The sequence below is a fragment of the Pseudomassariella vexata genome, assembly GCF_002105095.1.
Source record: "Pseudomassariella vexata strain CBS 129021 chromosome Unknown BCR38scaffold_10, whole genome shotgun sequence".
In the NCBI taxonomy this organism is placed as follows: Eukaryota; Fungi; Ascomycota; class Sordariomycetes; order Amphisphaeriales; family Pseudomassariaceae; genus Pseudomassariella; species Pseudomassariella vexata.
The window spans coordinates 139,747-161,686 of NW_024467965.1; the positions used below are offsets into that span (position 1 = coordinate 139,747).

General features: G+C 51.5%; 8 protein-coding genes across 8 annotated transcripts; 4 read left to right on the forward strand and 4 right to left on the reverse strand.

Annotated features, from left to right (window-relative positions):
- Positions 1-502: 502 nt before the first annotated feature.
- BCR38DRAFT_347267 (putative C-14 sterol reductase) lies at positions 503-2,072 on the reverse strand (the record flags this gene model as incomplete). The annotated part of the gene is made up of 3 exons (XM_040856332.1): positions 503-1,605; positions 1,664-1,971; positions 2,029-2,072. 3 exons carry the CDS (start codon positions 2,070-2,072, stop codon positions 503-505), a joined length of 1,455 nt encoding a protein of 484 aa, XP_040713311.1.
- Positions 2,073-2,504: 432 nt separating this feature from the next.
- BCR38DRAFT_347992 (zinc-finger of the MIZ type in Nse subunit-domain-containing protein) lies at positions 2,505-3,745 on the forward strand (the record flags this gene model as incomplete). Its single annotated transcript, XM_040856391.1, has 2 exons — positions 2,505-3,470; positions 3,533-3,745. The coding sequence occupies 2 exons, from the start codon at positions 2,505-2,507 to the stop codon at positions 3,743-3,745; spliced, it is 1,179 nt and encodes a 392-aa protein (XP_040713312.1).
- A 77-nt stretch (positions 3,746-3,822) lies between these two features.
- BCR38DRAFT_459167 (uncharacterized protein) lies at positions 3,823-5,278 on the reverse strand (the record flags this gene model as incomplete). The annotated part of the gene is made up of 3 exons (XM_040862252.1): positions 3,823-3,990; positions 4,050-4,352; positions 4,430-5,278. The coding sequence occupies 3 exons, from the start codon at positions 5,276-5,278 to the stop codon at positions 3,823-3,825; spliced, it is 1,320 nt and encodes a 439-aa protein (XP_040713313.1).
- A 487-nt stretch (positions 5,279-5,765) lies between these two features.
- BCR38DRAFT_439667 (EF hand associated-domain-containing protein) lies at positions 5,766-8,391 on the reverse strand. The gene is made up of 2 exons (XM_040860648.1): positions 7,969-8,391; positions 5,766-7,894 (listed from the first exon to the last, which is right to left on the reverse strand). The coding sequence occupies exons 1-2, from the start codon at positions 7,976-7,978 to the stop codon at positions 6,021-6,023; spliced, it is 1,884 nt and encodes a 627-aa protein (XP_040713314.1). The 5' UTR covers positions 7,979-8,391; the 3' UTR covers positions 5,766-6,020.
- Positions 8,392-8,869: 478 nt separating this feature from the next.
- Positions 8,870-11,344, forward strand: BCR38DRAFT_494318 (WD40-repeat-containing domain protein; the record flags this gene model as incomplete). Its single annotated transcript, XM_040864719.1, has 5 exons — positions 8,870-10,058; positions 10,109-10,482; positions 10,545-10,836; positions 10,893-11,166; positions 11,277-11,344. The coding sequence occupies exons 1-5, from the start codon at positions 9,273-9,275 to the stop codon at positions 11,342-11,344; spliced, it is 1,794 nt and encodes a 597-aa protein (XP_040713315.1). The 5' UTR covers positions 8,870-9,272.
- Positions 11,345-16,157: 4,813 nt separating this feature from the next.
- BCR38DRAFT_487000 (or S-antigen, C-terminal domain-containing protein) lies at positions 16,158-18,156 on the forward strand (the record flags this gene model as incomplete). Its single annotated transcript, XM_040864098.1, has 3 exons — positions 16,158-16,216; positions 16,282-17,185; positions 17,239-18,156. 3 exons carry the CDS (start codon positions 16,158-16,160, stop codon positions 18,154-18,156), a joined length of 1,881 nt encoding a protein of 626 aa, XP_040713316.1.
- A 450-nt stretch (positions 18,157-18,606) lies between these two features.
- On the reverse strand, positions 18,607-19,233 carry BCR38DRAFT_439677 (uncharacterized protein; the record flags this gene model as incomplete). The annotated part of the gene is made up of 2 exons (XM_040860649.1): positions 18,607-18,901; positions 18,964-19,233. One exon carries the CDS (start codon positions 19,231-19,233, stop codon positions 19,051-19,053), a length of 183 nt encoding a protein of 60 aa, XP_040713317.1. The 3' UTR covers positions 18,607-18,901; positions 18,964-19,050.
- A 513-nt stretch (positions 19,234-19,746) lies between these two features.
- BCR38DRAFT_347299 (uncharacterized protein) lies at positions 19,747-21,228 on the forward strand (the record flags this gene model as incomplete). The annotated part of the gene is made up of 2 exons (XM_040856333.1): positions 19,747-19,821; positions 19,882-21,228. The coding sequence occupies 2 exons, from the start codon at positions 19,747-19,749 to the stop codon at positions 21,226-21,228; spliced, it is 1,422 nt and encodes a 473-aa protein (XP_040713318.1).
- Between the last annotated feature and the right edge of the window lie 712 nt (positions 21,229-21,940).

Below are 21,940 nucleotides of genomic sequence, written 5' to 3' on the forward strand. Positions count from 1 at the left end.
GTAATGCTATGGCGATTATTCTGACAATTGTCAAATATTCATTTTCAGGCATATACTATAAAACAAAACTACTGATCAGCAATTTAGTAGACAAACACATCATAGAATAGAAATCCCTGTTCGGCCCCAGTTTATAGCGGCCGTTGATCTCGGGTTGATCCGAGATATATTGCGATCCTTGCAAGCGATGTGACACTATATATCTGTTAGACATATATACTACTAGAGATCAGATTCGACCAGGATGACCGCTTCATCTTCATTCTAAATATCGTAGTCAATTCCCCCACCTTCCCCCCTTCCCCCTCTCTCTGCTCAAAACTCAAATGATTGATTGGTTAAGAGGTCCACCAGTTGCATCCTCGTCTTCATCTTGATGAAAATGTCCAGTGAACTCCGTTATTAGTGATTAAGGAATTTTCTTCTGCCACCTTCCTTTCTTCCCATCATCATCATCCTTGTACTCGATCTCACAAGTTCCGTGCCTCAGGACACCTCAACTCTAGTAAATCCAAGGAAGTATTCTCCACCGGACGATTCTCCGGTACTCATCCCAGTCCTCGCCATACTTCTTCGCGCACATGGCGTCATCCCTCCTTTCACGGTGCATCAACAAGATGGCAAAGTACAGCACGTAAAAGTACGTGAAAAATATACCCCAACCCTTGGCTTCGCTCTGCACCACCTCTCGCCCGTCGAGCATCTTGAATGCGTACGACGTGGCCGCCACACTGCCGGCTGGAAGGATCCTATATCCAGCCAATCCCGTCGGGAGACTAAATGGCGACGCCTGCAGCCAATCACCGAAATAGTTGATGTGTCTTGACAAACCCCACCATCCCGCCGTGAGTAGTTTCGTCCCACGCTTCGTCTGGATATACGACAGCCCCTTCACACTGGGTTCGTCAGGCTTCGTGCGGAACACATGTTTCTGCGTATTAGCAGCACGGAATATGTACAGTCCTATTGCAAACACGGCGCTCACGGCGACGAGCCCAGCCCACCCGAGCTGCAACGGGAAGACGGCAAGGTAGCGGCACTGTGTCGAGTACAGGAACGGGACCCAGACAATGTCGCCGAAGGTGAGCATAAACCCCAGGCCGTCTGTCGTAATATCCATCATATACAGGACGCCAGACTCATGGTACTGCCCGTCGAGGACATAGAAGGCCTGGACAAGGGCAGTGAAGACGATACTATCAGAGACGAAGCCGTAAGAGCGGTATTGCTTAGCAACAAAGGCGAGGTCCAGCAGGATCCAGCCCGTGAGGCCAGGACGCATCTCGCACCAGGTTTTGATGTCGACTTCCCCGAAGAAGGGGAGGACGACGCGAGGGTTGAGCTCCCGGCCGATGTAGAAGTCGTAGATTAGGTTGTCGGTGGTGCCGCTGGCTGCTAGTTCCCGGAGGGATGAGTTGGGGTATTGGGTGGATACGCTGAAGCTATGAATGTAGACGAAGATGGAGAGAGCGTAGGCGATCAGGATGTTGGCTGTCAATAACTGGACGTAGTTGTCCGTGATGTAGGTCCAGACAAAGAAGTCAGCTCCCTGGAGGTATGTCCCCACGGCGCAGATGGCGAGTTGGAAAACAGAAGCCGAGAATGCTGACAACCATTGTGAGATCTTGCCCGCCAGCATCGACACATAAGAAAGGACGCTTACCATTGAGCCGATACATCAGCGGACGACCATGCTGCACCAGCTTTGTCCCGCGGACCTCCTGGGCAGGAAATATTCTGTACAGGATCATACTCAAGGCATAGTAGGCCAAAACGACGCCGGTAACCTCCCAGCTGCCGAGGTCCCAAATGCCGCCTTTGCGCCATCTCATCTCTGACCTTAGTGTTTCCCAGTTCAGGTTTCGAGGATCCAGAAGGGATGGCACCGGACAGCCGGCCACATCGTTGCAGCCGAAGTTGAAGAAGTACAGCAGCACTGGGAGACCAAAGACGATGATAGTGGCACCGAAGCTAGGGAGAGTTAGCGAATTCCCAAACTTCTTGGAAGTGTTATCAATGAAGCCTTACGGGCCGCCAAACTCATATTCGGGTGCTTTGGTATGAGGTGCCATCGTTTATTCCAACAGATGTGATCTCATAGAAGTTTAGTTATTGAATGAATAACACAAAGGGAATTAGAGACAAGCGAAGACGATGATATTGGGAATTTAATAAAACATCAATATCCATTTTCCAAGATGGCACCATGAAGCAATGCGGCTTCCCGAGATCCGGCCTATAGGTGGCTCCACTCTGTCCCACTAGAGGCTTAAAAGCAAGCATGGGGAATATTCCAGGCCACTTGATTTGTCCAGAGGTTAAATAGATAGGTTAAATAAATTTGGTTGCTTTGTCGTGTCGCGACGCGCTTTCCTCCGGCATGGAGATTCTCACCTTGAGAGGACGCCGAACGTCCAATTTAAAACCACTCTTCTTAATATCTAATAGGATCGAAGGCTTCTCTTTTTGACTAACTCGTACCCCTCCAACGGAACTTGCGCAAAATGTCGAGTCGACGCCTGTTCTCCAATGGTAGTCGCCCCCGCGGTCGCCCGAGCGTTGCATCATCTTCGAGCGCCCAACCGAACAACGCGCCCGTCGAGCTGCCAGAGTACGAACCACCATCATGCCCTCTCGATGCTAAGTCGCGGCAGGCCCTCGCAGAACTGTCAAACGACCAGGACACGCGCAAATACTCTGATCATATCGCCAAGTCGTTGGAATTTCTTAAAAAGAGCGTCGGCGCAATCAACGATCGCTATGCGGATCGCAAAGACGATCTCCAGAAAGTGCAATCGAAACGTCGGGAGAAGGGCGACGACGCGGGCGAGAAAACGGATCAGGAGCGCGCTCTGGAAGAGGCTGTCGCGGCGCTGCGAGCTGAGGTCCCCGAGTTAACCACCAACAGTGACATGGCTGTCAGAGAACTCATCGACTGGCAAGGTGATCTCCAGGATGGTAAAAGCGCGATGGAGGAGGTGAAGCGCAAGGTGGAACACGAAAGTGCGAATGCAGTGCTAGCGCAGGCAAGGGCCGTTGACGATGAAGATGAAGAAGCCAATGAATCACCCGATATCACGGGGCCTCTGCGTTTCCTCGCGGAAGAGAAGGAGAAACTGGCGAACGACTACTACGCCAAGACTGCCTACGAACGATATGGACTGCACAACGACTATATAGCCTTCAAGAAGGTCTGGCACGACTCTATCCACGGCAAAGAGGGGAAGCCGTTGCCAAATGCCGCGAGATGGTTCAATGACGACGAAGAAGGGGGTGAGGAAGACGCTGATGAAGATGTCGTGATTTCCGAGGAGGTCGTGGATCTGAGATGTCCCTTGTCCATGCAAATCATGAAGGAGCCGTACACGTCGCGGAATTGCAAGCACACGTACGAGAAGGCCCATATATACGGATACCTCAATCCGCATCCCAACAAAACGACGCAGTGTCCACAGACTGGTTGCAACAAGGTAAGCTCATCTCATGAACACAATCGCCGCTGAGCTTGGAACTAGATGCTAACGTCTGATAGATGGTATCGAAGAGCGACTTATACCTTGATGAGATCATACTTCGGAAGATCAAGAGAGCACAAGCACGAGAGAACGATAGAGATTCGGAAGAGGACGATGATGTCGCTGACGGGGATGGCGATAGCATGCAAGTGACACAAGAGCGGCAAATCAAGTCTGAGAGACGGGAGCGAGGCCGGCGGCAAATAGTGGACGATGCTGAGGACGAATAGGAGGAGCAGGATTGAGTTTGCATTTGATCCAACAGGATTCCTCTCCGAGGTACGAAAGGCTTAGCTTATGGATCGGCTTATGGCGCTTCGTCTAAGTCAATACCAAATGCAGCCACTTTCTCGCCTTCAAATGGCTTTGCCCGCAACAACTTCCAGGCTTTTGCAGCCCCGAGGTCCACCTCCTTATCCTTCGCTTTAAACAGCAGTTCAGTCTTGCCGTCCCCGACATGCGATATGGATTGATTCTGGGAGATGATCAGCGAAGGCATACTTGTAGCTTTCGTTTTAGGGGAGCCTGGCATACTAAACCTAGCGTCAACTTGATCAGACCATCTGCCCAATGAGGGTAATAGGTCCGCTGCGGCGTCTTGCCGTTCACTACATCGAGGACATTGTTGACGACAATGTCGGCCTGCTTGAAGGCTGCGCGAGCGTTTGGGTTCGCGTTCCCAGTGTCAGCTACGTCTCCACAGGCGAATATGTTGGGCAGCATGTCGTCCAAGATTTGTAGTGTTGGTTTAACACGGATATGTCCTGTTTCTGATATTGAGCTCGGGCTGAGCTCTTCGAGAAGTCCGGACGAGGGTCTCTGTCCCGCACAGTTGACCTAGCCAATGTCACGAGTTAGTTCCCAGGTATTCGCTCTCCGTATTCAGGATAAAGTGGAAGGAGATGTACACGCACCAGATAATCACAGTCAATCTTCATTCCACTCTTCAACAGGATAAACCCTGCCTCGGCATCCTCTTCAACCACTCTCTCCCCCACCAGAACGTTTACTCCCAAATCCGTCAAACCCTTCAGAGCCGCATTTCTCAACCCAGGCCCGAACCGGTGCATAACCGCCTCCCGCGAATGCACCAATGTGACGATCTTCTCCGGATATGCCGTCTTAGCATCAGTCGCTAACTCCACGCCTGCCGCTCCTCCCCCAACGACAACCAATCTCCCGGCCTTCTCGATCCTCCTCTGTATAGCCCTCAGCCTTTCCAACCCTTCCGTCCTCCCATCGACCCCGACACGAGATGGCAACGCGTTCTCCGCATCCACGGGACCCCCAGAGCCAGTGGCAATGAGCAGCATCCAGTAGGGTATTTCCCTCCCATCACTTTGCAGCCTGATCTTATCTCTTCCTACCGACGCGACGCGGTCCCGGATCCAACGCACATTGCCCCCGAAGAACTTGTGCGTGTACGGGATAAAAGCTTTGTGCTCCTGTCCTCTGATGACGCAGAACCTCGGTAGCACCCATGTAAAGTGGAAGTGGGAGTGTGGCTCCACGACGACAACCTTGTAGGGACTCTTTGGCGGCAACGATTGGGCTATGCTGCGGGCGGCGAATAGGCCGGCGAAGGAGGCGCCTATGATAATGATATTCAAGGGCTCTTGTGCTGAGCTTGGTGGTGGAGAAAATAACTTTAGGCGGTAAGCCAGGTGGGATAACTGGACGGAGAGGGAGCGGCAGACGTAGGAGAGCAGGAGGGAGGAGATGTGGCCGAAGAGCTTGGCTAGGAGGATGGCTTTGGCGAACATGTTGGGGCAGGAATTGGCGGCTGGTTGCTTCAGACAACTGCGATTACTTCATCCAAGATATCAACCCAAATATAAAATAACAGAAAAAAAATACTTGTCATATAAGAGCTTGCGTTCAGTTGTATATTCAGATCATTGTATAGTTTGCCAGGTAGCAGAAAGAAAGGATTCCCGTGTAAGTCACAGTCATCTGCAGCGGAGCGCCGCCTATTTATCAATCAATCAATCAGATAATGCGGCATTGGATCCGACCTCACTGGAGTCCGATGTCGGGTCCGGGTCCGGGGCTTAGCATCGGGCTCGGGGTTATGTTTCGGTGAATACCCCTGAATGATTCCTCTAATACGCCAGGCGATCCAGTCGGGTAAGACGGACCGGAGTTTTGCAACATCCTTGGTATTCAACTCATTGAAACGGCCAATGGGAGAATGCTTCGGGAATGAATCAAGTTTTCACTTATGACATGTTTTGAAGAGTAGGATTAATTCCATTATTTACTACTTAAAAGAACAAATATGTCTTTCCGTATGTGAACTATGTACGCCCACGCACAGTCACGAGAGATGGGTATCATAATCAGAAGGCACAGCGAATCAGCTGCGATGAGCACAACCTTGATGACAAGAAGAAACTCCTACCACGCAAAGTCAAGCCTCCAGGTCCATCACGTGCCAAGCAAGTATTAAAAGGGAAGTATGCGAAGCAAGGGAAGGGGGTGTTGCGAAAGGGGGGGAAACGTCCGCTAAACGGAATTCGTTGAGCGCCGCCAGATCATGAATGCGGCGAAGCCAGCACAAGCTGTTGCGCCCATGGCAATGTAAAGGCCAGACCTGTCGGGCGGCGGCTCTTCGTTCTTTGGAAACGCCGTGCTGGGATGCGTCGCGGCTTCGGCTAGCGCTACGAAGAGCTCGCTGATGCTATTCCACGTCACACTGACATGAAGAGGCGTGCTCATCATTAGACTCGAGGTGTACTGGTCTGGTTGCAGTTCACTCCGCTGGGTCGTTTTGTCCTTGTCCGCCTTCAACGCCGTGTATATGGACGGTAGCTCGTCTAGTTGCCGAAAGCGTTTCCGCAGGTCGACGATGTGAGAGAATGAATCCGGGTCGGACGAGTCGTATGCATAGCATATGAGATCGCAAGCATCGAGCTTAGCTTGGTTCTCGAGAATTGCGGGCTCAAGCTCGCCAAGCTCTTCGAGAATGAGATAGCACTGTTTGCCACCTTGCAGCTCGACGCTGTTCACAGCTCTGCGGGGCTTAATTGTTGGGTGATAGAGACCGCTGAATGGTCTATTGAGGAAAGAGTCTAGCAGGGAAGATTTACCAGCACCTCCCGCACCGATGATGTAGCATAGCACAACGTTCCGCTCGACACGGCCAGGACGATTCCGCCTCTTACGTGCTTTGGTGATTTTGAGGGCTGAGGTGAGTGAATCTCGGGCGTTGGACGGCTCAAACCCAAGATATGCCAGATACTCGATTGTTGTCTTGGGCTCCAAAAAAGTTGTCATACTCCACTGAGCAAGCCAGCCTTGCAGCGTGATGTGCCCTGCTTCGTTGCGGACTGTCGACGATGGAAACGAAGATTCAACCCACGACTGCGGGAGACCCGGGGTTGGTGCAAAGAGCGCTGCCAGCTCTTGGTCGTTTAGTCCGCCGTCATTGTCCATATCAAAGAGCAAGAAGAGGTCTACGAAAAACCGATAGCCAGCTGGACTCAGTTCTGCCGAGGCATATCCCGGGACGTCGATCTTGGGGTGAATAAAGCTATCCTCCAAGCTGAGACTGTCGGTGTAGTGGTACTTCCTCAGGATGATCCAGATAGTCTCATGACGACCCTTCTCAGCATATATCCTGTTTAGTTGTAGGAAGCCCCTCATATCAATGCCCTTTTCAACGTTGGATCCTGCTACCGATTTCGAAATGGACAATTTGATATTGTCCAGGTCTTCAGCTGTCAAGGGCTTGTCAAAGCATTTGGCTTGGAAGTCATGCATTTCTTGATCGTTCAGATGGCCATCCTGGTCCTTGTCGCAGAGGTAAAATACTCTCTTCAAGGCCGACACACAGGCTGGCTTCAGATTTCCCTCTTTGTAGTCGAAGAGGGGCGCTATGGGATGCGTGACAGCTTTTTGACAGAGGAAGAAGGTTTCGTTAACGTTGTGGTGTTCTCTTGCGCTCGATCGGATGCAGGAATCAATTTCTCTGAATTCGTTCATGACGGGCAACATCTCCTCCTCGACTGCCTGCGGGGTGTTGTTGCCGCCATTCAGATCGGACTTGTTGGCACATAGTACAACAGGAACATTGACACCGAGGGACCGAAAATAAGGCATCCAGAACAGGGCCACTCGTTCATAACTGTAGTGGTCGCTGTAAACAAGAAGGATGACGTTGGACTTTCGGATCTCCTTTCGCAGGGTGGTTCGATCCTGCGGCCGCGCCGACGTATCGACGATGGTGGTTGTGACATTTTCGGGCGTGCTTATGCTCGGCGGTATCGTAATCTGGGGGAGGACGGACTGTATCTTGTTGCTAACGAAGACATCCTTCACGAGGGATGCGATGAGACTGGACTTGCCCGTCCCTTCATCTCCGCAAACGCAGATACGCACTTTACCGAGCCGTTAGGTTAGCACAACGAGAAAAGCGATTGAAAAAGTAACGGCAGGGCAAAATGGGGCATACCAGAAGCCATGCTGATAAGGCGATGCGTTGATGCAAGGGGTTCTGATCACGATGCCATGTCCAGTATCCAGAGCTGCCGAGTCGGGTTCAAGTGATTGCTACACCATCAAGCGAAGACGATAGTTAGGAGTTTGGGAAAAGGCACACAAAAGAAGAATTAGCAACTGCTTCACAACTAGGTTGTGGCAAGAACTCAAGACGGTGACAATAGAAAATGGACAGCTCAGACACGGTGTCTGAGTTCATTCGTTGGCGGCTCCCCGTGTAGGACAGCTTGAAGGCGGATGGATGCACAGCCAAAGTGGCCGGGAAGGAATCTGAACACTGCGGTTGAGTGGATCAATTCCTGCCCACGGCTCCATGCACACCGAGCTATCCCAATTTCATCATCCGACTTGCCCGTACTTTCTACAAGAAGCAAGCCATTGGCACATGAAGCTGGACACTATGACAGTCATCTCATTTTTCTTCCCGTAGTTTGCCCCCTCGTTATTTATCCATCTTATTATCCTCTTGAATTATTGCGGGCTTCTTGCTCCTTATTACAACTAGACGCTATGTACTCCTTATTAGCATGATAGATTTCTCTCTTTTCAGTTACAGGCGGCCGCCGCTTCCCCTCAATCGAATTGGTCCTTGCCAGCCTTGCCCGAATATCGTATTACCCCACATTGCAGCGATGGAAGGAAGCGAAGCTGCGCCCCTGTTGGATCCCAGCCCACTGGCAGGCTGGAAGCTTGACAACAAGCAAGGGCCTTCCAATTACAATGAATCACCAGCAATTCGTCCTGTTCTTGTTAATCCGGGGATCGATCCCTATGTCCATCTCCAACGTTGCCATGCGCCTCCAACGTTATGATTTTGGATCATTGCAATCAGTAACCACAGCTCTTGAGCCTCATCCTCGACCACAGCGTTCTCCGCAGTCTTACGCATCATTTGACACATCAACTACGTGAGCGAACGACGAGCATAGACATCTACCTCACTACTCGCGACCCGTCGTCTTTAGAGCGTCGTAGCACAACAGCCTTGAGCTATTTTGAATAGACAACAAATAATCGTAATATTCGCTCCAACATGTTGTAAGTCGCGCTCCTCTAGACCCAACTCTTCCGCGCCCGGCTTCTTCCATGGGCATCGTTCGTGTCTCGGTTCTTGAATGCGACTACCACCTTCGAGCGACCAAAGCACTGCCCTGCTGTTGCTAATCAGACGGCGACATCAGTGTCCTTCCACCCCCTCCGCGCTACCCAACGCAGGCTGCGTATAATGCCGCAGTCGCTGCTGGCCATGCGACGCCCATGATCGAGACGAACAATATCCTGTCGACTCCGGAGGACCATTTCCTGGCGGGCGAGGGTACATACGTGCTAAAAGAGGACTTGCACCTGGCAACACCCCCGCCGCACCCATCCGAAGCCCCGATTCTGAACCCGAATCCATTGGCGACAAACCCTCAGCCCGCCACGGCAGGAACCCGCGTGTCCTTGATCAGCCTAGATGTGAGGGCACCGCCTCCAGCCTTCTTCCGCCTGACGTCAACAACGACGCTCTCGCCCAGCATCGCAGAACACCCAAGCGAAGGCCGCAGCTCGAATGATGCCAAGTTTAGCAGTGACGGAGAGGGGCGAGGGACGTCTTTGAGTGATGGCGCTCCTCCTACGTCGTCTTTGACGGCCGTCTCGGCGCCCGCGTTTGGCGAGGGCAATACCCTTCTAGCCCCCGAAAAGACCAAGGACGTGAACAAGCGACGCAAGCCGAAGAATAATATGACTAAGAGCAACTCGTCCTTCATCTCGCGCGTCATCATCAACGAGGCCCTCACCAAAAAGCTTTCGGAGCGAGCAACCGACGGCCTGTTCGCTTTTGCCAATATAAACCGGGCTTTTCAATGGTTAGACCTGTCCTCCTCTACCAAGGCTGACTACTTGACGAAGATTCTCTTTACTAAAGCGCACTGTTTGAGCCATGATGTCAACATGCTCACGCGAGGGCCGGGGCACATGGACGTCATCATGGGATTTTCGACAGGCGAGATTATCTGGTGGGAGCCTGTTTCACAGCGGTATACGCGCCTAAACAAGAATGTATGGCTTAAGCTTGTGAGACGTAATATGAAAACCACTGACAAAACCAGGGCGTAATCAACAAGACTCCAGTGTCTCAGATCCGATGGATACCCGGATCCGAGAACCTGTTCCTAGCTGCTCACATGGATGGCTCTCTCGTCGTATACGACAAAGAGAAAGAGGATGCGATTTTCAGTCCCGAGGAAGAGGAAACAAAACCTAATGCCGGGGAGGACGACGGCACGGCCAAGGGAATTGACTTCAAGAAACGGATTCTGGTGTTGAAGTCAGTTCATTCAAAGAATCAGAAAGTCAATCCGGTGGCACTCTGGAAGCTCTCCAATCAACGCATCAACGCATTTGCTTTCTCCCCAGATAACCGGCATCTCGCGGTGGGGTCTGAGGATGGCACTTTGCGAATCATCGACTATCTCAAAGAAGAGTAAGAAATCCGCAGAAACCCCAGCGAGGGCATATTCAGTTTGATGCTGACCAAATTGCTAGATTGTTGAGTTTGTTCTACGCCTACTACGGCGGCTTGACTTGCGTCTGCTGGTCTCCAGACGGAAAATACGTCCTGACAGGAGGACAGGACGATCTGATCTCAATATGGTGCCCATCAGAGGGAGACGGGTCACTCATCGCACGGTGTCAAGGACACATGTCTTGGGTATCGGCGGTTGCTTTTGATCCCTGGAGGTGCGACGAGCGAAATTATCGCTTTGGTAGCGTTGGCGAGGATTGCAGATTATGTCTTTGGGACTTCAATGTTGGAATGCTCCACAGACCGAAAGCCGTAAGTCGCAACATCCTCACTCAAGACTTCTTTTGGGTAAATCCGCTGACGAACAGAAGGTATCTGTTAGACACCGCGGCTCCGTTTCGTCACGGATGACAGCGTTGCAACGTGCCGAGACTTTAGGAACAACTACTTCGGCCACTAGGATACGGTCGAACTCAGCTCTGTCAACCGCAGATGGTGATGATGACGACAAGATCAGCCATCCTGTCGAACCACGGTCGCGGACTGCGATTTTACCGCCTGTGATGACGAAACAAGCTGACAAGGATCCACTTTGCTGGCTCGAGTTCACTGAAGATGCTATTATGACGAGTTGTAACTCTGGTAAGTAGAAGCCGAAGCCCCTGGTAAAGCTTGTACGAAGTAGCTCGTGAAACGAATATGCTGTGCAACAATCTATCCGTGCTTGATCTACTACTAATCATATGCTGCAGGCCATTTGAGAACGTGGAACAGACCGTCAGACTCCTCGGCTCAGGCCGACCAGAGCTCGGAATCATAGAGGCTGAGAATGCTGTGTACGAAGTGTTAAACAACGGTTTCTGGGGCACGCTCGTGGGTGTCTGATATTTAGCGGACCGCACGGTGCGACATGGTGCTTACGGCATCAGGAAACCTACATTGGCCAATGTCGCTCATTTGGAGAACCAACGTAGGATGAAGCCCCCTAGCAGCATAACTACGGATCCTGACTGGAGTGGCTACTTGTCGCAGATCAGTTCATCCGCTGTATCGCGGCTTCTAGCTAGAGGCTCTAAGCTATATACAGCTGATCTATTAATAGCAACCACAACGACCACTGCGTAGTGGTCAAGGTTTGCGGAAAATCCCGAAGGATGAAAAACGTCGTCCGCGTCCACTCTTTTATCGACCGACAACAGCGAAATCCAGGGGTATACGCTACAAGACAACTCCACAAAATTGCCGAGTGCCAGGCATCTCTCGTCGTAGTCGACTAAATAAAACATCGCTAAAACACAAGGCTTGGCCTCTAACAGCTAGCAGTTTTGAGGCCCCTTACGGGCCGGTGTCATAGATCAGGAAATATATCGCAATTGCTGTAGGGCTGGAATAAGACCCGGAACATGTTCGGCCCTGTTCTATCTCGTAATATGTTGCGTTACGTGTCTTTCGCCTCTATTTAGCTTCTCACCTCGCTCGTGGTAAAGGCACGAAGGTGTGATCCCAAGTGGGCTTGGCACAATGCGTGTCATCGTTCGTTCTACAGGATTACGGCAGTTTGTCAGAGTATGTGGCTATAGCAAGCTGACGAGCACTGCTCACCAAGTTCTAACTTGGTCGAGACACCGTATATACCAACTTTTCATCTCATCAGACTCGAGATCATCCAGCTTGCATACGAATGTTCCACCTATCCATTGCATACTCAAGTAGTATCAGTGATGAGGCACGAACCTATGTAACCAGAGAGATGTTATTCATTGCCTTCAAATATTGTATTTAGAGCTGAAAGTGTCAGGCCCGACCTTGCATTCTTTGCCAACTCGAGCTTCATCTGATTATTTCAACTCTTCGTAGGCCTCCATAGCTCTAGCAAGTCCTAGGATAACTAGCCTTTATATCCTATTACAAGTAGAAGTCTGACACAAAGTCAAGTCATCAGAGGCTCTTGGCTACGACGATGCGTTCAAGTCGGCAAACAATCCTTCGGTTGATCGTGATTGTGCTGTCACTTGTCGTACTTATATATAACCAGACGGAGATGCTGGAGCCTTGTGTATAGAGCTTCCCGCAAGCCTCGGTACTTTGCGCCATCGAGTCATTGTTAACAACGCCGAAGTCACATTGATAGACAACAAGGGACTTGAGATGGAGGTAGCGACTCCAGCAGTATTCTGACTCTTTCCAATCAGCATATTGCGTGCGCACAGAGGAACTCGCGTTTTTAGTCATAGTTGACAAGTCGAATCTGGGAGAAAAGGATACTTCAACGGATGGACCCATCATTGTCAACTCCATTATAAGTCGGTATGACAACAACATATTATATAACTCTTCTCATTATTGACACATACCTGGTTAGTACTAATGTGTTGAGCCACAATAGAGAAACACCCACGACTCCGGAAGAGCCTCATCAGAGTTTTGATTCGGCCCTTTCAGCTCGCTGGACTTCGAGGGCTAGAACGGGCCTTTATATATGATCTGACTACGCGGTATGCGCCCTGCTGGTCGATGCGGGTCTCGAAAATCTGATAGACGTGTCACGGTAGACTAGTCACAACCCTAATGTGAGGAATGATAAGTTCCGAGACGCTATTGCTGCTAACGGCCCGAAGATTGAAACAGTTTTTCCAGATGTACTACCACGGCCGCTCCACGTAGGAGGCTGAGATGGTCCGGGATGGTAGATGAAACTGTCGACGCGGTTCCATCGGCAATCCACAGTATATCCACTCAAATCAGGGTCATTAGCCTTGAGCGGATTCTCTGCGTCCCCTAGTCAGCCAGGGCCGCAGGAATACCCACCGACATTAACTCGGGAAAAACCGTGTCGGCACTTCACCGCTGTGATAGGGCCTTGAACACGTGCAGAGCCTGCATGATCTGGTGAATCATTCTTGACCACGAAGAGGATCGTCATGATGAACAGGTTGGTTGGTTGGAGTGCATTCCGGCGTCCGCCCCGCTATACGGCGGAAGCAGGTACTTTAGCGGAGACCATCCAAGGCTTCCCTCTTGTACGTACATATCAACAGAATGTCAACAATGCGGAAAGCGGTCTTCGAGAACAACTGGACCGGTTCATTTTTGCGAATGGCCTTATCATGGTTGTGATGTCACAGACGAGACATCAAGATTTTCCAGGAGTGGATTCCGACAAGGCCTGTCGCGGAACGATGCAGAGCGAGCGGGCTCCCGGTCCTCGGATCGTGAGCGGGTTGCCCCCCTGTATGGCCTTATCGTCGCGGCGGCTGAATCGCGGCCACTTTTATTGGGCCGGGCTTTAAGCCGGACTTTAAGCCGGGCGTGTAGTGGACTCCAAGGACGCCAACATGAGCGATGGGCGGATCATGAAATCGAGCCTCAGGTTTCAAGCTTCAGTGCACTGGATGAAGGTCAATGTGCCTCGGAGAAACTTGGAAGTTGGAAAATGTTTGTCATGGCGGCGTGTCGTTGACGTCAAGATGCGCTCGAGACTCGAGACACAAGACTCAAGTGAAGTATCGGGGCATGTCAAGCCGAGCCATGGGACGATATTAATATGGCATGGACCGATGTTGAATAAACATGAGATGTTGGAGGCTGTCGAGGTGGGAGCCGGGTGATTGATTGTTCTAGGCGTGGAGATACCCGAGTAGGTCTTGACATTAGTGCGATGCTCACTGCACTGCAACCTGAAGCCAAACCTGTCTGGTAATATAATGGTAGGCATAGAGCACCTGGACCCTAGGCTCCCATGCAGGTTCGTAAGTCATGGCATCGTATGTTAGCCTGTGCGAGTTGCAGCTCGGGACGTTTAGCGGTTGTAAGCAGGGTGTTTTATCTTCCGGAGTGGTTCTCGGTTCTGCTCGGTTGTTGCTATACCGATAGTAGGTGAGTATTGTCGAGCGCATCTGAAAGCTGCAGACAGATGCGGGCAGTACTGGACTGTCGAAGGAGTGTGTTTCTTGGCGGCAGAGACCGTGAAGCGACCCAGCTCTCATCGTCGTCGTCTTCGCCGACTACGGAAGGCAGTCATCAATGTAACGAGACCGAATTGGGGGAAAAAATGACCCAGGTCGAGGCCATTACACCCACTCATCTAATAACCCTGCATGGTTCCCGCTGTCGGAAAACGCAGGGCCCACATGGTTGGGAAGAAGGGTCGATCATTGCATGGACCGTGGGCCTTATGATGCGATGGAGCATAAGAGCAGCTTCACAAGAATTTCGACGATGATCATATTTCTATGCGAATTTGAACGTCGATGATGCGCAGTATCAGCTAGAATCGTACTCGCAGACTGTAGTTTGGGATGCACAAACTTCGAGTTGGGAACAAGTATGTGATCACAAGGTTCTAGCTTGACTCGCTGGTCTGCTTCATCGTCATTCCGAGCACATGTGTGGAGACACACCAGTTCGGTCTCAAGTGTGAATGCGCCTGTGTTGCCTCAGTAAAAACAGGCAAGATCTGGACCTTCATAGGTAGACGGAGTGTGGTTTCTCATGCGCCATCAGTCACATTCCACGCTGTGGCCTTGAGTGTGGGGGTACATTGTGGGAATCATAGCGAGCGAGCTGCACAGGGTACATCAGCAGCACATGAAGATGCAGCTAGACGGTTGAGGCATGACATCCACAATTCTGATGGCATCGCCTACTGAAAATAGAGGGCTGATGTAGGTTTAAGTCGACTGTAAAGAACCAATGTGATCTGATGGCTTCGAAACGTTGGGGTGTCGCCCAGCATTTGGGCGTTGAGCCGTCCGATGAAATCATGTTTATCGTCTCGCTAGGAAATTGAATATTGATAAGCGATCAGAGTTTCGAGCGATGCTTCTCTCAGACTTCTGTCGCTTATTAGTGTAAATTAGCCTGAGCCATGCACGTTGGCGAGTCACGCAATAGCCAATCAAGACCTGTCCCACTCGCATCAATTGTGTTCGCTTTCAGAAGTTCCTGAAGTTCGAACAGATAGCCTGAGAGGCCCACGGTATTTTCCTCTAGCGCCTGACTCCACCTGTGTACAATGCCTGGTCAGGCCTGGTGAGCTCCGTCTCGAGCACAACGCCTTGCACGCACCCTTCCGGGCTGCACCGTCCAGCGTCCGTTAGGAAGCTGCCAGGTTGGGTGGAACAGACCCCATTGCGTGGGTGTTAGACCTTGGTTGTCGCATCCATTCTCAAACATTTACTGCAGAAAGAAGATTGAGAGGGAAAAAGAAAAAGTGGCCCCCAGGCGGCAGCGAAAAATCCATTGCGCGCTGACTTGACCTGGCACCCGTTCGGGTTCATGTGTCGCAATTCCATTCAGGGCCCAGGGGTCGGTCGCGTCTGGTTCTTTTCTCGCCTTCAGCAGTGATAAAAATCATATGGTCCCGCTCGGCTTTTCACACGTTTTTCTCTCTCTCGGCTTAATCATCTCTGCTCTCGTTCCTCCACCCTTCCTGGAAGTACAGTTGTTATCTCGCCTCCAAGCGAGTCAACTTCACGACCATCTCTGAAACCGCATTTGGCTGCAGTTTCTAGGCGGGCTGAACGCGGTAGTCGCTGCGACCTACGGCCATCTGACAGCATCAAACCACTCCTCTCCTCCGCATCACCAGTGCATGTTATTTGCCGGCTTTGCGTGCCAAAACCACCCCACCAATGCCGTCATTCAATCCTTTTGTGGCCGGCCGGAATGCTTGTACCCTCTTTCAGATCCGGTAAGTGAATCTGTTGTTGGATAAGACTGGCGCAAACATGATCGCTATACTAAACCTCGGCGCAGTCTTGAAAACGACTTCATCGTTCTCCGTGGAAATGAGTTCGAGGCGTCCGGACAAATGCTCAAAGGTGTTGTGGTTCTGTGTCTTCGAGAATCTCTCAGAGTCGAGGATGTGCATTTGCGATTAACAGGCAGCTGCCGGCTAGCGTGGGTTGAGGGCAAACAGACACCCACGGGGATCCACAATCAGAAGTTCGACAAGACGACGACTATTTTGAAGCATACTTGGCCTCCCTTCATTGGCGGTCACAGTAATCATGGCCAAACTCTCGCTCCAGGAAACTACGAGTGGCCCTTTGAGCTCTTGCTCCCCGGTGACACAGCGGAGAGCGTTGAGGGTTTGCATCACACAAACATCAGTTACTTTTTGAAAGCAACTATCTCCCGCGGAAAACTCTCCAAAAACCCGCATGCCTGGAAGAGACTGCGCATCATCCGCACCTTGGATCCTGCCGCACTCGAGTTCAACCATGCTATGAGCGTGGAGAACATATGGCCGAATAAGATAGAGTACTCCGTCATTATCCCACAAAAGGCCGTCGTGTTCGGGAGCACGGTTCCCCTGGAGATGCGATTCACGCCTCTGCTGAAGGGGCTGGAAATGGGAGACATCACGGTCAAACTCATCGAGATCCAGGAGTTCACCGTGTCGGGGTATACTGCCAGCGCCAGAAGTCACAAAACCGACCGTGACGTATGTACATGGTCGTTCGAGGTCAAGCGGGATGACCACTGGCACGACAACGTGGAGGAAACTGGCCAGGAGGGCTGGGCTATAAACAAAGATCTGCCGCTGCCAAAGCGGTTGGCCAAGTGCATACAGGACTGTAATGTCCACGGCATCAAAATCAGGCACAAGGTGAAGCTGACAGTGGCCCTCAAGAATCCGGATGGCCACATCTCTGAGGTTAGTTCCACTCTATGGGTCGTAATCGATCGACTGCTAACGTTATCCACTAGCTGAGGGCAACTCTGCCTGTCACCATCTTCATCTCGCCCAATATGCCCTTAGACGAAGAGGGCAACCTGGTCTCTCAGCAAGTGACGGAGGTTACTGAACGGGCCCCTGGGCAGACCGAGTCGAGCAACATGGCTCCTCCAGGTTACGGACAACACGTGTTGGACCAACTTTACGAGGATGAGGATTCCCACAGTCACGGCGCCCAGACCCCGGGCGGATTCTACAGCGGTTTGCAGAGTGGCATGCAGAGCGGTATCAACAGTCCATTCTATGCTCAATCGCGAGCTGGGTCGTCGGAGAATCTGGCAGGTCAGCTGGCAGGCAGTTCTGCTGTACACCCTGCGGCGCTATCCTCAAGGCTCCAGAATGTTTCGCTTGACCCTTCAAGCAGGAACACATCATTCACTTCGGCCGGATCTTACTCCGGGGCGGCCACTCCCCATCATCCAAATGAGGGAGAACATACTGCAGAGTCTTCGCAACCCCACTCGACAGAATTATCCCGGCAAACTAGCGTGGAAGATCATTCAGGGCATACTACACCGGAACATCTCGACTTTCCCGACATGGAGGAGCTAAGCAAAGTGCCGAGCTACACGACGGCTACGAGGATGCCGATATCAAGAGGTGCTAGTTACTCGGAATCAGTAGCTCTCCCCGATTACAACACTGCCATGAGTGCGCCGGGCTCGCCAGCAAGGACTCCCATGTATGAAATACATGATCCCTTGACTACTATAACGGAAGGCTTGCAAATTGGCTCCGCGGAACCTGCTGGGAGTCCATCCAGGAGCAACTCATCATCTAGGACAAGTAGCGCCCTGGGCTTCAGCTTTTTGCATTCGCATTCGCACTCGTATTCTGGAGATCGAGACGTAGAACGGAGGTTGAGGCTCCTGCAGTCGAGGGGTAACTGATTCCGCGGATTGGCAGGCGGCGCCACGGACGTTATTTTTGTAGCAGCGTGGGTTTCTCACGCTGCGTTGGATCGGTGTTGGGGTGTTCTGGATCCAGGGGTTGGGAATATGGTCACCATCGGCCAAGGAAGGACATTTAGATCGATTTGGGAATACAGCCACGGGTAGGCGTTTTTGTTTCTGACATTCATCGAGCATGTTTGACGACTTGATGACTATATCTGTTCTAGCATATACCCTTTGTGTTCGTTACGGACTTATAGACCTATAAACGTAGAGCTGCGAAGCTCAATCTACATATGTTACACACATGACCTGGCGCTTCAATTACCTGTTACTCATGATGTCCACTGAAACTAACTGTCGTCTTCACGATCTGCCCATATCTACCCAAATAAATGGCACAAAAGTAAACTTCGTCACGACCATGCATTCTAACCTATTGCGAGCGGCTACTTTGATTTGTTTGTTGGTATGGAGGTGCTAGGAAGTGAGTAGATATCTCAATACTTTAACAACACAATATCGACTCAATAGTGGGATCACAGCCTCCTTGGCCGTTACATTTACTAGATGAAACACAAACGTGGAATATATTTAAGAAAGTGTACACACATAATTGATCCCGCTCCTATGCTTCCAAAGCCACAACGATGAACTCAAACCATAGCCTTCAGGCTAATAATGATAGTTCCCGCCGGTTTGCACTGCCAAATTGCTTCAACAAAAACGACTCGTCGTGAAACTCAACGTCTCTTCGGTCAGTAAGTCTGCTCAAATGTGAAACGAGCGACGCACACCACGCACATTCATCTGATGAGCACAGTCGCGTTATTCCGATCGAGCTGCCGGGCCCTGTCGGCTAGGCTTTCAAGCTTCCAGGGTTGTGCCACCTCAACAGATGGCGCTAACAGCTTGCAGGGGATGGCAGTTCCAAGCCTTTGGACCGCGACAGTCTAGAATCAAATTTTGGCTTTTGGTAATGCTCCAACTAGCTTTCCAGCGAGTATTGTTTGAAATGGAAAATGGGAAGGAACGGTTGAGCTGGGATGGACGAAGGGCCAGAAGTGACATCATACCTCCCATCAAGACAACTGGAAATGACCACTTATGCAGGCCATTTCTCAGCGTCAATTGCGGCTAGATCAATGCCGAGTAAAACGTCCTCGAGGGCCGGCTGAACAGCCCTCATTATGTCGTCTATGACCTCAGTATTTTTTATCGGCCCCTATCGCTTCCATCCGTAGCCAGTCCCTTTCAAGGCCCTAAACCGGTTCAGGGTAGGCCCCGTTCTTGTTCTGGTCCAGAGCCAGTGATCGGCGCAGGGATCCACTTGGCTGAAATTGTTGTGCTTCTTCCCTCGGAGCTAGTCTCCAATGCTCTCTTGCCATGCCACCAGTCCCTCCAGGACGAGACATTGAAATAGTTGGTCACTGCCACCGCCCTGCCATCGCATCATATATTCGCCCTTGACGAGATTGACGGGGAAAGAGAGGATAGACGAAAATCCCTCTTCTTCGCCTGAGCAGCTCACATCTCGATCGACTTGCAATACAGTAGTTATCAGATACCATGAGCGCGGATACGAACATGCCCTTGCGGCAGGGGATCACCATGAGCAGCACGTTTAGCGATGATGCTGTTCCGGACCTCGACCCCGGTACCGTGAGTGTCATGAGCTAGGCAGTGGGAATCAAGTGGCATGACTGATGTAACTGCATACAGACTGCCGGCCTGCTCGCTGAGCGACTTCAGGCATGGAAGCACGCTGTCGCATATCTTGAGGACTACGTGGGATCCGTGGAAAAGATCCACAAGTCCCATGCCAAAGAGTATGAGAAGGTGCTGAAGACCATTTCTCAGCCTCTTAAGGAGGGCAGGCACTTTGACCAGGACCTTGGCGGAGTCGCGGGCTTCTTCGAAAACATGCGTGTCAACACCCAGGCTATGGTCAACTCCAATGCCGAGACCGAGAAGACTATTAAGGGGACTGTTCTTCCAATTCTCGACAGACTGCACAAGGAGATCAAGACCAAGGCCAAGGAGGTCCTCCACGGGGCTCAGAAGAGCGGCAAGGAGGTCGAAAAGGCCAGAAACACCACCCAGAAGCATATTGAGCTCCTCGGACAGCATACAGCGGCATTCGAGTCAACGGGTGCGCGCATGAACCCAGCTGACGACCCCTACATCGTCCAGCGGGGTGTTCATCACAGGCTGAACAAGCAAGTCATCGAGGAGAACAACCACCGAAACGATTTGATTCATGTGCAGGATAGCTTCCAAGCTTTCGAGGCTCACGTTATACAGGTAGTGCAGCAGGCTATGGAGGCATTCACCGCCGTTGTGGGAGGACAGGCCGAGAAGACGCGCGCGCTCTACTCGGACATGCTCGGCGCCGCTCAGCGCATTCCTCCTGATTTTGAATGGAAAGGCTTCCAGCACCGAGAAGGTGACATGTTGGTCAACCCCAACGACCCTCCTCGTAGTGCCGACTCCATCACGTTTCCTAATCAGGATCACGCCTCCACGAAGCCATTGATTGAAGGCAGCCTAGAAAGGAAGTCGCGCAACAAGTTATCATGGGGCACGCAGACGGGCTATTACGTTGTGACCCCGTCAAAGTTTCTCCACGAATTCAAGGACTCGGACAATATCCGTAACGACCCAAAACCAGAACTCTCTATCTATCTACCTGACGCTGTCATCGGCACTCCTAACGGCGACAAGTTCAACGTCAAGGGCAAAGATAGAAGTAAGAGCATCAGCAGCAAGCTGACTGGTTCATCTGAACTTGCGTTTAAGGCTCACACTGCTGCCGATGCGCAGAAGTGGTTCGAGGCCATCAAGGCTGCGGCCGGCTCGACTGGGCCAACTTTTGAGAGCACACCCAACTCGCCTGTTGTTGGTGGGCCTGCTAGCCCGGCCGTGGAAAAGACGGAGTCGGCAGCTCACAAGGAACAAGAAGCGGGCATCACTGGCGGCGACACCGTCACCAGTCCCGCCAATATGTCCCCCGTCAGCCCCTCGCCCATTTCCCCAGCGGCCGCTCCCACTGATAAGAAGGCTGCCTAGAAAAGCTGGTCTCAAATTTCGCGGGGAGGGAACCGGACCATCCAGGGGTTAGACGAAGGCTTCACTCGACGGCGGACACGGTAAATCTTGGAAGCACACTTTGTGCCTGATGGCGAAACCTCGGGTGTGAATGAAGGGCGGGAACGGGAGACGCACACTAATCAGACGAATTCATGTGTGCCTTGGGCGTAAGCATCTGACGGCTTGTCTGTAGGGCGATTGTGCTAGTGTGGTCCTCACGCAAGACGCGATTGCTGTCGAAGCAACGTTTGACCAAGCAATACGCCAGCCGTTAGATATGGCGAAACTGCATGACAGGGGGGGTTTGAAATTCAGCCTTGACTTTTTTCACTTACCTGCCAATTGGATCGGCCTTCATTTCCTTGTGTTTCCCAGTACTTTTTGACGAAGTTTTTGAGTATTATCAATACGCTGAAGATGATCGTGTTCATGGTAGGCTCATGATACCATTGCCTCCTTCGTCCCATCACCAGCAACGTGGGGGATGACAGGTCAGGTCTAGATTTTAGAGGTGGCTGGGTCGGACAGGACCGTCCAAAAGAAGTACGGGATCTATTCAAATTCTCTTACTAGTTCGCATTACTTGACGGGTTCGTTGACGTTGCTGCTCTTGTTCTTTGATGCTCTAAGCCCGTACTTGGTTGCGTCCACATGAGCTGCATGGGATGTTTGCGTTCGTGCTGACGTATGA